The sequence below is a fragment of the Streptopelia decaocto genome, assembly GCF_964273445.1.
Source record: "Streptopelia decaocto genome assembly, chromosome: 5".
NCBI classification, from domain to species: Eukaryota; Metazoa; Chordata; class Aves; order Columbiformes; family Columbidae; genus Streptopelia; species Streptopelia decaocto.
This window is the reverse complement of record NC_138659.1, coordinates 53945060-53961275: the sequence shown is the minus strand read 5'-3', so window position 1 is coordinate 53961275 and position 16216 is coordinate 53945060. Positions and strand designations below refer to the sequence as shown.

The 16216-nt window shown below is 40.3% G+C and overlaps 1 protein-coding gene across 3 annotated transcripts in view; it reads left to right on the top strand.

The window, feature by feature from the left end:
- WDFY4 (WDFY family member 4) overlaps positions 1-16216 on the top strand; it is a 140498-nt gene that overhangs the window by 109355 nt on the left and 14927 nt on the right. For all 3 annotated transcript variants that reach the window (XM_082054359.1, XM_082054360.1, XM_082054361.1), the window contains 7 exons: positions 52-94; positions 898-1017; positions 1568-1685; positions 2394-2503; positions 7547-7700; positions 9329-9420; positions 15631-15843. In XM_082054359.1, the coding sequence (XP_081910485.1) occupies positions 52-94; positions 898-1017; positions 1568-1685; positions 2394-2503; positions 7547-7700; positions 9329-9420; positions 15631-15843 (850 nt within the window). The remainder of the gene's footprint in view (positions 1-51; positions 95-897; positions 1018-1567; positions 1686-2393; positions 2504-7546; positions 7701-9328; positions 9421-15630; positions 15844-16216) is intronic.

Below are 16216 nucleotides of genomic sequence, written 5' to 3'. Positions count from 1 at the left end.
CTCTTACTGTTCTGAAGCAGTCTATTTCAGTTGAATATTTATTCCGTACAGGAAGCACTCAGGAGGGGAAAAGACAATGCTTCAAAAGTGGCAGGTAAGCTGAGTAGTGGCTGCACATGGTTAAGCAAAGAATTTCAGCACTTGTCTGTGTGTCTGTTTACAGATATTTGTGTGTGTATGTGTTTACTTCAAGGCCTAAAGTGTTCTCTCACTGCTGGAGGTGAGGCTATTGGCAAGAAGAGCAGAGTATTTACATCTGGTTATTGTGGAGGTTTTGCTCCTGCTGCTACGAAACATATGGTGCTACTGTTTGGTGGAGCAAGTGTGATTTTATGTACTTTTTAAAACTGAGGCCAAAGAGAGCCACCTAGTTGAATGATTATTCACACATCATCTGTACAATTAAATCGGTGCATCTTGTCTTTTCCCAGATGTTTTGCTGAGCTGAGAGATGCATTTACTTTGCTGTACCCCTGATCTTGTTGACCCAAGACACATTGGAGAAATCTATACATTCTTATTTATACGTAGCACTTTGTGCAGCCTTTTCTGTACAGGCAGTTGTCCAGGATTTTGCAATATACAGATTGTATGCATCACTTTTAAATCAGGGAAAAAATGCTCTGTTATGCAAATACAGCATAAAAGCAATGGGTGATTATAGACAAATGCAAATGGCCTGTCTGAAGAAGAGCCAGAAACAAGACTCTGATTCTCCAGAATGGATTGTTGTATAAGAGATTGTGCTGATCTGAATGGCAATCAGCAATTGATTACACTATTTATAATTCTTATCCTGGTGCACCTGGGAACCACAGGGCTCTGAGTGTGCCTTTGAGGCATTATTTCCAGAGGCATAGTTAGGAGATTTTAATGTTTGTTTCCTTTTCCTGGCAGAAGAGGGAGATCAGCAACTTTGATTACCTCATGTACCTGAACACATTGGCTGGCCGCAGCTACAATGATTACATGCAGTATCCTGTGTTTCCATGGGTCCTCGCTGACTATCACTCCGAGGTCAGTGCTAGCTGTGTTATTCTGTATTTTCTATGATAGCAACCACACAAAGGTTTGTTGAATGATGCCATTGAAGCAGAAGGGTATAGACCCAAGGGTTCAAAATTTGAACTGTATTGATTCTTTATAAATTAGCCTATCTTCAAATCAGCATGCTTAGGATCACATTTTGCCTCAGAGAGTTGGATGAACGTCTGTTAAATACATACCTAGTTAAGGGCAAGCTGCATCAGCTCAGCCGGGACAGGCTTCTGTGACCCCTGACAAGGAGATTTGGACAAAAAAGCCTTGAGACGAATTTGCAACCTGCCATGTCCTTTATTTGTAAAGTTCCTTGTACACGCTATCCTTTCTGTGGCACATGCTGCCACACTCTTTACAAGGCCCATCCCAGTTCTGGAGATGGGTGTTTTGGTACTGAATCTGTGGACTTCTTGTATAGGTGAAACTTCCAACACAGCCTTGCTTCCATCCAGTGTCACTGAGTTAGTCATGATGTCTAAGACTCAGGGATCTAAACATCCACATCTTTTCTGGTTTTGTTTTTCAGACTCTCAGCCTTACTAATCCTCATACATTTCGGGACCTGTCAAAGCCCATGGGAGCACAGACTATGGAGAGGAAACGCAAGTTCATCCAGCGCTACAATGAGGTGGAGAAGAGTGAGGGTGAGTGTTTTAGGAGAGTGACAAACAGCAGAGGCTTGAGTCCCCTCAGGCTTTTGGGGATGCTGGTGAATCCCTTAGAAAACGTCACCCAAAAACTTTCCAGAGCTGTGGCTAAGAGAGGCACCATATTAAAGAAACCCTCTTCCTTCTGCATAGAAACTAGTTGAGGATTCAAAGAGAAGTAACTACTGCAAGCACTGCCTTACATGCCTTTGTACTGCTGCATTCTGTTGTCTTCCCTTGGGCAGGAAGAGATGCTACAGAAAAAAAGCAATGTTCCCTGGAAAAAAACTGCTCTGTTACCTAAGGTGTGAGCATTAGTCTTGTCTGTTAGCTAAGTTGCATGTAGAGGACTGCTGCACACAGCCTAGCTAACAGCTACTGTAAGAGAAGAAAACAGGATGTTGAGGTGGCTGACCTCTGGAAATCAAGACCTTTTTTGGTACTAATGGAGAAGGGGATGGTCTGGAAAGTTAAAGGACTTACTCTTCAGAAAATGAAACATAGAAGGCAAAAAAAGAACATACAGAGGTGGCAGTAACTGTGCACATTCAATACAAATATGCAAGGTGTGCTTTTGCTCACAGATCCTTGGAGGTATCTGCTTTAAAGACCTGGTCCCTGTTTAGTTGTGCTGTAGTAATAAGATATTGTGGGCTTGAAATGGTGATATCTTCCACTGAAATCTGATTTGTGTCCAATTTCCAGGAGACCTGTCAGCCCAGTGTCATTACTGTACTCACTATTCATCAGCAATTATAGTGGCATCTTACCTGGTCCGATTGGAGCCATTTACCCAGACCTTCTGTTCCCTGCAGGTAAGGGGCAAGATAGCTTCCCCTCCTACACCTTGTCATGAACTGTGTAGCACATTATAGTGGCTGTGTAATGAAGGAGGATTAATCCTTTTGATGTTTTCTGTATACTCTGTGTGGACTCTGGGCTTAGTGAAGGCTCTGTGCTGTGCCTGTTGAATTCAGTGAAAATATCTCAATAGGAGCATGGCTGCCTGATGACCTTGTTCTGTTTTCAGAGAGAGAAGGAATATTTCATTTTGGTCCTGTGAGGCTTTTTGTGAGAGCTGTGGCGTGTAAACACCTAGAAAATGTTTTACTGCCTGTCTGAACATAATTTTCTGATTTTGAGGCAGATGAGACTTTCATGGTAGGTATTCTAAGCCCAAGTGCCCATACAGAAATGTGGCTACAGGCAAGCACTTGGAGCTGCCTAGAAGTGGCATAAAGAACATTCCTGGGCCAGAGGAGGACACACAGATTTGGTGGGTGGAGAATGATAGGGATCATGGGATCAGCTCTCTGAAGGAGAAATGGGATGAGACTACCTCCAGTGCTCCAGAATGAATATTTTTTTTTTAGCTTGTTCTGAACTTGGCACTGGTTTATGGTGCCAAAAGCACTTGCCATGGAATTGAATTTCATGGCAACTGAACTTTGTGCTTACCTTTTCGAGCCGGTCAGCGTACAGGGGCCCTAAATTTCCTGATGGACCTCTTCAGCAGGCAGTTGCTGACACACAAGCATAGACACTTGGGCTCTGCCAGACAGTTGTTACCATTATTTCTGTAATACATTTTGTGTTATAGCAGGGTCTGCCAGGAGGACAGGTCCTCAAAGTGCATTTTTAAGAAGCGTCTTGCTGAAATCTGCCTGTCCTTATAGAGCAATGTGAGGAAGACAGCAGGGCCAGAATATTCCAGTCAGATTGTTGTACATGTAGTGATGGCTGGCCATGCCTTCTGCAGCTTTCCAAGTGCTTTGCTGTTGTGTTGGTCTTTTTTCTTTTTTAAATGAACTAATACAAATAAAGTGCTGTGCTAATTAAGTAATAAGCCGTATGATATTGGCTGTTACCAGCAGTAGCTGATGGGTTACTGAACCACCTGAGGCAATGGTTACCATCGCACCCTGTGAGCCATATGTTAGCTGCAGTCATGAATGACTATGGAGCAGTTATTTCTTGTTGTAAACAACAAAGGCTGCTGTTGTCTCACTGGCACACTTTTCATGCATAACAAGTTCCCAGTCTGAGTAAGTATTTTGTGGTTGTGTTTGTGTGTGGTTAGCAAGTAACCATTTTTGTGGGGATAGTTATCTTCAAAGGCTGCTGAGATCTGAAACACTCAAAATTTTGTCTGCATGTGTATCCATTGAAACCATTTAACTTCTTCCATAGTCATTCCTTTGCTTTTATGTTGCTGCATGTTCAGCTGAGCTCATCACTGTCATTTCACCCACATGATTGGTCCTACAGTGGCTTAGAAATCGTGAACTGTGAGATGCAGTCAGGCAAACAGCAGACTTGACAACTTTATGAACAAGTTAAGAACAGGTTGGAAAAGGAGTACTCCCAAACTCAAGACCCTGGAAATAGGCTGAGCTGGGAGCTGTGAGAGCTTCTCAGCATCTTAAAAAGTAGAAAAGCTATGCTTATAACTGCAACCTGCCAGTCTGAATGCACATGACAAGGAAATGAAACAACGTGCTCGCGCCCCTTCTGAAAAATTGATCTTGGCATACCATACTGCTTCTCAAGTCAAATAATTGATTTACACCTCACCGCAGAAGAAGGTAGTGAGGAAGCATTGCCTCTAGTAAGGGAACTGTACAGGAATTTACAAAACTTTATTATTTCACATTTTATTTAAGTGTTGGATGGTGTTTCCATTTCACCTTAGTCAAGTACCTCATAGAATTCCTTTCAGAAATTGGTCTCAGCACCATAAAATAGCAGCAAAGATTTCTGTGTTTAATGTCTTCATCAGAAAGGCACTCTAAGACCCTATGCCTTTGATAGTTGGTGACACTTGCTTTTGATTCAACTCAGATTTTACCCACTTTTATTCTTATCCCACTGTTGCACTTCAGTTAGCAGGCTGATATTTTCTGGCATTTACCTCTCAAAGGTACTTACAGACAATAAGGTTCCTTCTCTTCATTTTGTCACTGACTCTTGAACAGTCATTTACGCACTATTTACGCAGGTGTTTACTTCTCAACTTCTCTGGGCATGTCGTAAGTCTTTGCTCCCTTGTCAGCATCCCTTAGAAACACTTTGAGGCCTTTGGGTTTAAAGCACCACCGAGAATCAACAATATTTAATTTTATAAATATGGGAAATTCTAACCTCTCTAGAGATTACTTTCACTGGTTGCTTTGTGTGTACCCTGCTGAACTGTAGTTTTAAAATGCATGTTTTCCCAGTATTCCTGATGACAATGTAAGACCTCTACTGAAAGGAAAGAAAACAGAGACTTACTATATCTTCCTATAGGAAAACCACAAGAGTTTGACGACTTGCAATCTAAATGCATAAAGCAATTCTTGATTCTCTTTTTCCCTTTCAGTGCAGTTTTTGCATTCATAGAGAGAGAAAACTCATTAATTCTGATATAAATATATGCAAATAAATTTATTAATATAGGAAATGGGAAAATCAGTTATTGCTTCCTTTATAAATAATACAGGCTTAAGTTTTAAAGATATTACTTTTCCCTAAAATGAATTAGACAGCCAGGGAAAAAATCACATTTTTTTGTGGTGGTAATATCTTTAACCAGATTTGTCGCGCTAACAGCATTTCCTATGTATATATTATTTTTATTTAATACAGGTAATCTTTTTATTACAAATCATATTGTTTCTCAGGAGATTACCATCAGCTCTCATAAAAGCTGCAAAAAAAGATGAAAAAGCATCAATCACCACCAGACACAGCACGCTGTGTGCAGATTAAATATACAAAGCCCTTTAATATGCTTCAATGAGATACTTGTTAGCTGTTGATTTATTTATAGTCCTTCTTCTACTCTGTTTTAATTTCAATTTGAATTTGACTCCAAGGGTCCCTGCCTAATAATGATCAAGAGCAAGCTGACCTTGTGCATCAGATTAACTCCAGCCAGGCTTACGCATGTGATCAGACACTTTTTCGCTCAGTCCCTTGTGTGGGTGTGGGAAGGCTTCACAATTGTGAGTGGTATAAAGAAGAAGAACATAAAATACAAGGAAGCAGAACTGTGCTGTCATTTAGAGATGAGGCTGGACCAAAAACCTGGTCAAAATTTACCTCAAGGGAAACAGCAATAGGGTCTTTCCAACTGGAATATGTATTGGCTTTTGGTGGGAGTCTATCTCAAAAGACAAACAAGGAGATTTGTCTTCAAAACTTAGGGTTTATTAACTTCTGTGTTTTGATCGCTTACCCATGAGGGTAGTTTCTCCCTAACAAAAGATATGACAAAAGTTATTTCTTGACTTGCAGTTCCCAGACTTAGCAGAGTTTGTAGATCTGAAGGGGTTGTATCGTAAGTGTGCAGGTACTTGGGGAGAATTGAAAGGACAGTGGTTGATATCATCAGAAACCAATATGGGAACTGCTGCTCAGGGTTCCTTACTGCATGAGGATGCTTAGATGTTATTTTCCTATTTAATAGATTGACAGTCAAAGCTTCAGCTGACTGTTATTGTGCAGAAGGACAGCATCCTCCTCATCTGGCAGTCTACAGGTAGAGAGAAAAATAACCAAAACCTATCAAGAGACAGAACCTGACTGCATCTCCTGTTCATTAACAGATTGACTCTTGCACCACCTCTGGGTTTTAGTGTCTTTGTTCTGCAGTCCTGTCGGCTTGTTCTTTTTGCCTATTGAAGCAGTTTTGAGGATTGAATGGTTGAGGATGAGCAATCATTCGCACATTTTCACTGCATTACAGAACTGTTTAAAGATACTTGTTCTATCTGACAATCTCTCTTGAATCCTGACAGTGGGATGGTGTGTCATGTCCCATGACATATAATCAAATTGATTAACCCCAAAGAGAAATACCTATATTAGCCTGGAAGCATGTTGTAGCAGGGCAGCTATACTGCTGCCAGTACTTGAACTAGGTATTGAGAGGCAATTTGGTTCTGTCACTTTATACAGTTAAAAAGTTGGCTTTCTTCTGAAACAGCTTGTTTGTTCTGACAAACTCATTCAGATGATCTCCAATACCTGATTTCTATTTGATTATTTCCATTCTTGTAGAAATTTTATGTTAAAAAAAAATCCTTTGATGCTCAAGGTAGGGACTCCTATGTAAAGGTGAACCTGTATTTTCACAAATGCATTCAGTATCTGAAATCCCATTAGAAAATCCTGTAGGAAATAAGGTTCCGATATAAGGCATATACCATTCATTCAGTGAGTGATTTTTATTTTTTTTTTCTTTCTTTCTTCGTGAGGCCATAGCTCAGAATGACATCCTAGGCTACTAAGGCTGCTTTTGTCTAGTGTTTGACTCTCATTAAGCTAAACATGTTAGAATGCTCTCGGGATGTGAGGTAGTTTGTTTCTCCTCCCTTACAAACCAATTCAGCTTGGGACCCAGACATTCTTCCTTTATTCCCCTCTTTCCTCTTTATACTCTTTATTCTCAGCAGAGTTGTACATAAAAATGTTCAGAACTATTTGGGTGACAACTGAAATTAAAACACTGAAGTTGTGTCCACTTCTTGCAAATCACTTTGGGATAAAAGGAATGAATTGCCTTCAGAAATATGAATAATGGGTATGCTGATGTTCTCAGGCTGCCCATGATCATTTCTGCTTACCCCTGTGTTACTGCAAGCTATGCTAAGGCTCCAAGCCTTATGGTATTCTCAATCTACATATCTACAAATCGGAACTAAGACAGCCCCTAATATTAGATCATGGTAAGCAGAGCTGGAACAGATGTTGAGATATCACCTAATCAAACATGTGATAAGATGATTACTGAAGAATTGGCTAATATTCTGCATCTGCCTTTTATTTGACAGAATACTCACACCGCATTCTTTGTGTCTGTCTCCATTTCACAGGGTGGGAGCTTTGATGTTGCAGACAGAATGTTTCACAGCGTCAGGAGCACATGGGAATCGGCCTCAAGGGACAACATGAGTGATGTCAGGGAACTCATACCTGAATTCTTCTACTTGCCAGAGTTCCTAACCAATGCAAATCACTTTGAACTTGGTAAGTTCTAGAAGCAACTTCAGTGCTCACCTTCCACTGCCCAGCATTGTGCCAAGGCAAAAGATCCAAATCACATGTTGAGAATTGTTCCCTCAACTGTGCAGACTAATGAGGCTCTCTAGAAAAGAGAGATAATTTTTTATTTAATAAGACTACAAGAATACAAGTTTCTAATATCTGAATGATATCAGAACCACCAAGTTTCCGGCTCTGAAGGGGTTGTAGTTCCTGTTAGTTGCTGTGCAAAGCAATTGCACATTTTGTCAGACAAAGGCAAATTTTGATACAGGCAGTCTAGTTGGCTGTTTTTGAAAATTCAGTCTGTATCATCACATCTATGTGGCTATGAACAATATATTAATTTGACTTTTTGGAGATAGATCAATTGTTAAGTGGTGTTGGTGAAATCTGGGTTTTTTAAATCTCATGTCTCTGGTGACTGAAGTTGCCAAATGTCTCATCACTATCATTTTGAAAGGTTCTGCACAAGTCATGAACATGATACACCATCCCTGGCCTCAAGCAACATCACAATCTCTTCTGAATGTACACTGTCTCTAGCCCTTCCTGCATCAGTGATGGAGGGTCAGAGAGAATCCAGAAAAAATAGTATTCAGACATAGGTATGGAAGTCCCTATTCATTTCACTTTACAGGAAATTTGCATATTTTGCAATGAAAAGCTGCTTTTTGTAGCTTATACTTTTTTACTTTTTTTTTTTTTTTTTTTTTTTAACAATTAAAGCAGAGGAGAAATACCTGAAGAATCATTCTAAATTGGTGATGGCAAACACAACTTAAACCAAGTTGTTATGATCTAGCTATAACTGTATTATATTTAAGATCTCGGTGAACTGAGGCATGCTAAGGAGATAGCAGAATGGGAAAAAGATGTGAGAAGATTGTTAAAAGATAAGAAAAAATTGGAGCGGTTTCATCCTGAGAGGAGGCCATGAAACAGAGCCTGGCTGAAATCAAGTTGAAGAGACTGACCTGAGTGGAATCAAGTGGAATAACCTAAAAAAGACACCAGAATCTTGCCAATAGAGAGCAAATATACATGAAAACAAAAGAGGCAAAGCCAAGAACCTGAATCTGTTCACTGCTTCACTGTAAGGAAACCTGCAGTCCCAGACCTGAGCCTCAGCTTAGATTTGAATTCATCCAGTTCCACAACACTGTGCTCTGATTTAAGAACATATGGTCACCTTCTGAAAGGAATCAGATTGCAAAGGACTTGAGAACGAAATACCTCTCAGTGGCTTCTGTAGTAGCAACACCTGGCAGTTAGGCCCACAGGATGATGTATAAAAATAAAGTTGTGCCAACAGATTTGTCTTGTCTGAGTTTGCAGTCTGTGTTAAAATGGTTTGTGCTGAGGTCATGCCCATTTTTACTGTATTAGCGGTAGTTACACTAGAACATCTTCTTAGTGCTTTAATACTAGATCAGAAATCACAGGAGGAATTGGTTCTGCAGTGCTCTATGGCACTATATTAGATGTACAACCTGAAAATGAACATGTGAAAACCACCTCAATTTCCTTTGTCTTCAGCATTTTAGAAAAGCTGTTCCTATTTGCAGTGTGCATGATTCGTGTTTTTAATTCTCCCTTTGCAATTCCTGTAGGCTGCATGCAGGATGGAACAGTTCTGGGAGATGTGCAGCTTCCTCCCTGGGCAGATGGGGATCCTCATAAATTTATTCTCCTGCACAGACAGGTCAGTAAAATCAAGATATGTGAGAAAATGCTGAACTGGGTCCCACTGCAAATGGAAGTGATGGCATTCGCAGAGTTTGTGTGGGCTCTGAACTTTGCATGTCTACTTGTCGGCCTCATGATTCACCCTGAATCAAGGCCAACTTTCCAGACCAGGTGAGGTTTGTATTGAGGTCTGTGGTATGGAACTATTTCAGCCCATAAGCGTATAGGAACATAACATAATGCATGTGCATGACATTTATATACACAGAGTTCCATGTTGTTGCTGACCAACTGTGTGTTTATTTAAATTATCTATCTCTATCTCTGAGTCATGCCAGGACTACAAGGGTTTTTGGGTTTTTTTTGAGAGGGAAAACCTAATGTGATTTCTTGCTTTTAATGGAGTCAGCCTTGACAATCTGAAAGCAAATAGCTTTAAGGTCCTGAGACTTACTGCAATTAGTGCTATCTATTAATAGTTAGAAAGTCTTATTTCTGTATGGTGTCAGCTGCTGTGTAGTAGTGAGTGCAAAGGCAATTCTATATGAAGGTTGTTAGACTGAATGCAGACTTTACAGCGGAGTATCTTAATGCAGGTCTCTCTCTTAGAGCTAAAAAGGGAATGGGCTGTACAGTTGTGCCTCTGCATTATCTCATCAGATTTCCTCTGGCAAAAGGAGGCAGTCTGTGTGTGAGTGTGTGCAGGTAGTTGCTGTGTACGAGAAGTGTGATGATAGTATGTGTTAGCATTGGTGGGACTAAACAAATAGCCCATGCTTTTCAAGACATTGTGTCATCCTGGTTCCTCATGTGTACCTTCAGTCTCTGCTTCAGTGGGTTCTTCTCACCTCTCCTATGCTATGCAGGTCCTGCCCTTAGTGGTTCAGCTTTCACTCTTTATAACCTCTTTGTAGGTGATTACATCCAAACCTGTGACTACAACCATATTTTCTGTTTTGCTATCTCCAAATAAACCTTTCCACAGTTGATGTCTCTAAATGCTGGTTCCTAAATCTGATCTCTGACTTCTTTACTGAGTGCCTTAACTTTTTGTTCCTGTTTTGAACAAAACCAGCATCATATTCTTGTCTTGTAAGTATTCTTTTCTTCACTGTTCACTTAACCATTGACAGTAACCACAATGCTCCAGTTTATTTACCATTATTTTCATGTCCCTTGCCTTGCACTTCTGTGATGCATTCAGAGTCCTTGCGTTTTGTGATTGTCCATACTGCTAAATCCTTTCCATGCTTTTCTTGGGCATTCTCTTGAATCCTTATCTCATTCTTTCTGACATCCCGATACCTTGTTTCAAGTCAGTACAGAGACAACTGGAAGGGGACCATCTTAATTGTCTTGCATTGCATACAAATCCCCTTCCCTATACCCTTATATTTTGAACTTCTGTATGGTTCCACTCCTCATATCTAAAGTGGGTGTCCTTTTCCCTCTTGACACCCTACACATCTGTTTGATTTATTTGTTCTGGCTTTTTCTTATATCTCCTTCACCCTGCAGCCACCTGAGTGCTGTCAGTAATCTCAACTTAGTCCCATGCATGGCAATGCCATTTTTATCCACATTTAACAATAAATTCCTTTATCAGCTGGTCTATGGGCTGTGACTCCATTGTGAAGACAATTTTCTTCTATTAACAAGTTTCGAGAGAATGCTCCTAGTAGTGTGCATCATCTACATGTCTTGGGAAGAATTCATTGTTGTTAAAACACTATGTTCCAAAGATAAGTCAATGCTTTATAGCACCTGAATCCCATGCTGTCTCTATAGGTTCCTGATCCTGGAAACACTTTGGCTTGTGAATAACTCTGAGAGTGAGCCTGTTCAGCTCTGGATTCATTCACATGTGCTCAGATTACTCCTGGGAGTGAACATCAATATGATCTGAGCCTGTGTAGTTTTTTTTTTTTGCTGTAGTCTTGCCTTTGTTTCTTTTTTTTAGGACTATTGAGCATATAGTGAGATATTTCATTTGGGGGTTTCATTGATTAATATACTTCCTTTAGTCTCCATGAATTCATGACCTGAGCACTTCACTTTAAATCTGTGTCAGAACAATAATGCTAAAAAGATATTTAAAATAAGTTAAATTTCTATCTTGCTACTTTGCGCATTTTGAAATTGATAACTTTTGTATACGCTTACTAAAATTGTTGTTTTCAATCATTTTGAAAATGTAGTTGAAAGTAGTAATCTACCACTTTTTGCCCCAGAATCCTGCCTCAGTACATAAAATCTTATGAATTATTGATATTCCAAGTTATGCGTTGTAGAGAATAGCTGCTTACTCTTATTAGTAGGTCTCAAGCATCAACATGCCTAGTACCTTGACTCAGTGGTGTGCTGCCACAAAGTTTAGTAACTAAGCCAGTACATTGAATTTACAGCACATTCAGTAACTAGTGAGTCCTTTTACAGAAGGTACATCAATCTTCTTGTTCTTTGTTTTACCTTGTGCTTCTGTAGCAGTTACATGTGTAACTTAGATCACAGCCCAGTATTACTGGGCTGACAAGCACATAGTGAGTAGACCTGTCTGGGAAAACAAATGGGAGAAAGAGGTTTTCACCAGAAAACTAGTCAGGTTAAAACAGGAGCGTGACAGTAGTAACAAGAAAATACCTCAACGGAACATTTCAGCTTTCTGTCTTTCTTACCAAAACATTTCAAAATTATCTTTTCATTGCAAATACATATTACATTACAAGCTGAACTGAAAATATTTGATGATGTAGTTGTTATAACTGATATTGTATGATATAGCTTTGCTACTAGTAAAATAAAAGGTTGTAATTTTTTTCAGATTTGGAATTGGGCAGAAATAATTGTAATACATGAAAAATTTTGAGTGCTGGGCTTTTTGTTCTGATTTGGAAACAAAACACTATTTGGTGCCTGAATTTCCCCTGGAACCTGACCTCCATTTTTCAGTCAGACTCTGTCCCATGCCTGTTTGCAACCTATTGGCTGGAGAGGATAAGGAGAGAACGTTTTTGCCAAGTAACTGAGATGCAGAGAGATTAAGAGCCATGTTCAGGCTACTGAAGTTCCTGTACATACACAATAACTGGCATTACTGAGTCAGACATTTCTGCAGGTACCTGGAGAGTGATTAGAGGCTCAGAGCTCTAGTCACACTGAAAGGTAGTGGAAGGGAAGAGAGACCTGAGTATTATGTCAGTATTTGTAACCACATGATGATACATCTACTATAAGAAAGGAGATCCTTGTGTAAGTGTTGTGTGCACTGCAGGCTTGCTGTTCGAATTACAGTCCTTGCTAAAATGAAGATTTGAGTTCAGCCCCTTCACTTGCAGGCAAGCAACTCAGTAGGTTTTGACTACTGAGCTCAAACATGCAATATTCTCTGGTGTTCCTCAGTGACTCCAGTGAAGGCATATTGGTTTTCTGGTGCTCTGACTCCTTTCACTGCTGTGTCTTGTGCTATCACTGTGACCTTCCAAGGTGCTTAGTCTCTGCTCTCTGGTTTCCTAAACATGGGAAAGACAACACTGTCCTTCCCTGACAGAAGTGCTGCAGACAGAAATCCATGAATGCCTGAAAGATGCTGTAATTTTACACTGATGTCTTTTAAAGACAAATATAGGCAGAAATGCTGTCTCTTATATTGTGGCTTGTTCAAAGTACTGAGCTGTGCTCCTTACTGCTTGAGTAGTGCTGGGCACTCTGAAGGCACTTAGGTACAATGGGGGACATCTGTTTTTGCCTTGTACTTAGGAGTAAGGGTGTGGTTTGGAAATGAATCTGTCAATCACCCCTGCATAGCATGATTTTGCTCTCATTGTAGAACTATCTCAGATTGTGTGAACTGGATTTGTTTTGGATGAAACAAAACCAAAAGCTGCACTCCAGTTGTGCACTCCAGATGCTTGGTGGCATTCAGCCTGTGGGAGCAGACTAGATCTAGTTTGAAGTAAAGTCCCCACAGTGCACGTAATGTGGATACTGGGCCCTCTCTACCATCTGCTCTGTTCTACAGATCTGCTTCCACGGAGTTGCACTGTTAGATAACATTGGCACAGCTTATAAAGTCACAAAACTTTAACACATTAATTCAAATCTCAAATAGGAGTGGTTTAACAAATGAAATATCATGTTTATAAATTTGTGTCCTTAATGATTTGCCAGACCTAATCAGACTCCATGTGCAGTCAGTCAGATATTTGCTCTCCACTGTAGCTAGTAATAGATGTTACACAGGAAAGTGCAAGAAATCTTTCTGTGCAAGGAAAGTTGATTAGCCTGCCTAGGAAAGTTCATCTAATCCTGAAGTGAGGAGTTATTGATCTTGAATTCTGAAACATCAGGGTTTCTGTCTGCTCTGAATTCATCCATAAGACTGGATGTACTTGTTATTGGTATCGTGGTCATATTTAGGAGGCATCACAGTGAGTTTTGTGCATTAAACAGATCCTGTCAACACTGTTTGAGGTTGGGCTATTGCTTTAAAGAATGTAAGAGCAAAGAATTCTTCTTTAAATAAAGCTGTATTTCATAAGTTAGGAAACTAGTCTACTAAATAAATTTATTTACTTCCTCCTTAGACCACAAGTTCTCCTTCCCTGGCTGGGCTTGCCGTAGTGCTTAGTGAAATACTGAGAGGCTGCACAGTTGCAGCTCCGTTGGTTGCTTTGTTTTGCTCTGGCAATGATGCCAGGCAAAAATTTACAGTTTGTAATTCATGGACTAACTGCTTTTATTAATGAGGATGAGTTCTGAGTCTGTTTGTAAGTGTCTTCCTGTTGTTTGCAGGGGACAGATTGTCTGCCGTGCTTGTTCTCTGTGATTGTTACAGCTGTGGGCAGGGTCATTTAAACCAGCTGCACTGGGCTGACTGTCTGCTCTGTGAAATGAGCCATTGTTCTGGATCCCATTAGTGTGTTTATTTCTGCTGTGCTTTGAGCAGGATGGTCTGCTTGGGAAACCTTTAACTGAGCATCAGGGAGTATTGCACAGTCAAATGATTTGGAGATAGGAAAGTATTTTTAATAATGCTTCTTGAATCCTTGGGAAAGGCCTTTTGGGAATGTACAAAAATTTGGTGAGGCAGGTGATGACAGGGGCAGTAGCGTTTAGTGAAGCTGCATGGGTGAGGCTGGATAACTTGGAGGTGGGCACAGGTTCAACTCACAATTGTGTCCACTGCTTATGAACTTGCTGTCTGAGTTTTCCAAGCACAAGTTTTCCGCTATGATTACATTGAGCTTTCTAGAGAGCCCATGTTGCCATGGATGTACTGCCTTGTAGCATCAATCCCAGTCTTTTTAAGTAGTGACTGTTTCTTCTGTTTCCATTACTCCACACACCTGTCACTATGGGTGGCAAATCTAATCAAAATTAGCAATTTCTTATTTTGGGGAAAAAAATTCAGACCCTGAGTTTTTCCAGGGTAAGGAAGTCTGGTGCTGCAACTCTGCTTAAGCCCTGCAAGGGTAGCAAAATGTATTTCAAACAAACCCAAGCAGTCTTGAAGCTTCTATCATACAGCTGCCCTGCTGCACCCCAACTCTGGTATTGCAAAACCTCTTCCCTGTCTTGGCTTGCAGCACCCCTTGCCATTTCAGTACAACCTCTGCATTGTCTTTGCTGGTTCATGGCATGCAACTTCTCCTGCTGCGTCCTTCAGGACCTCTGCTAGTCATATCCCTTTCCAATCTGTTTATATGTATCTTCTCAAATAAAGTCTCTGCTACTCAGTGTGATTCATAACTAAGGCATATTTCTGCAAATGGATGTGTACCTTAATTCACCTGTGGTTCATGAAGTGGTAGTACCAAATGCTAACAAATGTTTTGCTCAATTAACCCATCTTGTGCCAGTAACAGTATTGATGCAGACATGATAGCACAGGCTTTAGATTGTGGTGGAAGCTGAAGGGTGTGCCAAGATTTGTGGAGTTCTTGTACTTTGCTTAGTGGAACCTGACTGTGGTGTCTCTGAGGATATTGTTCCTATTGTTTGCTAAATCAAGCATTGCTGCACTGTGTCCTTCCTTTTCTGTGCGTATCCACCCTTTATCTCTTTAGTCACATTTTGTGAGGATGTGCTGAGAATGTTTGTACTGGAGGAACTGAAAGTGTGGAAATTCACTTGCAGAGAATTTAAGTCTCCAGCAGGGATTAGAAAGTGGTAATGTATTTCTAACTAATGCACTCTACTGAATTAATTGATTTTCTTTTCGTTTCAGGCATTGGAAAGTGACTATGTCAGTGCACACCTTCATCGCTGGATAGATCTGATTTTTGGCCACAAACAACATGGCTCAGCTGCCGTGGAGGCAGTTAACACCTATCACCCATACTTCTACGGAGACAAGACGGACCTCAACAAAATTAAAGATCCTCTGATCAAGAGCACCATCCTGGGTTTTATCAGCAACTTTGGACAGATACCAAAGCAGGTACCACTTTATTATGAGAGTAGAGAGCATCATTTATTTTTATAATCTAGTATTTCAACTGGAAAGTGAGAATAGAAGTTTAAATCAGAGACATTTTCTGATTTAAATTTGCCAAAAGATGGGCTATAGACTTTTCCATGTTGTGTACTACATCAGCATGCACCCGCATACAGGTATGTGATTCCACTTTCTAATCATGCTGTTCCTGTTGTATTCCATACAGCTGTGGCATCAAATCTCAGTTTAGTCACATGAGTAACCACTACTCTGGGAATGGGTATAGTCAAATAAAAACAGCTCCAAGTCTGCCCTATGCTTTTCTCTCTTCTCCTGAATTGCTGGTATTAGCTTCCTATCTCTGTGAGGAAGGGAT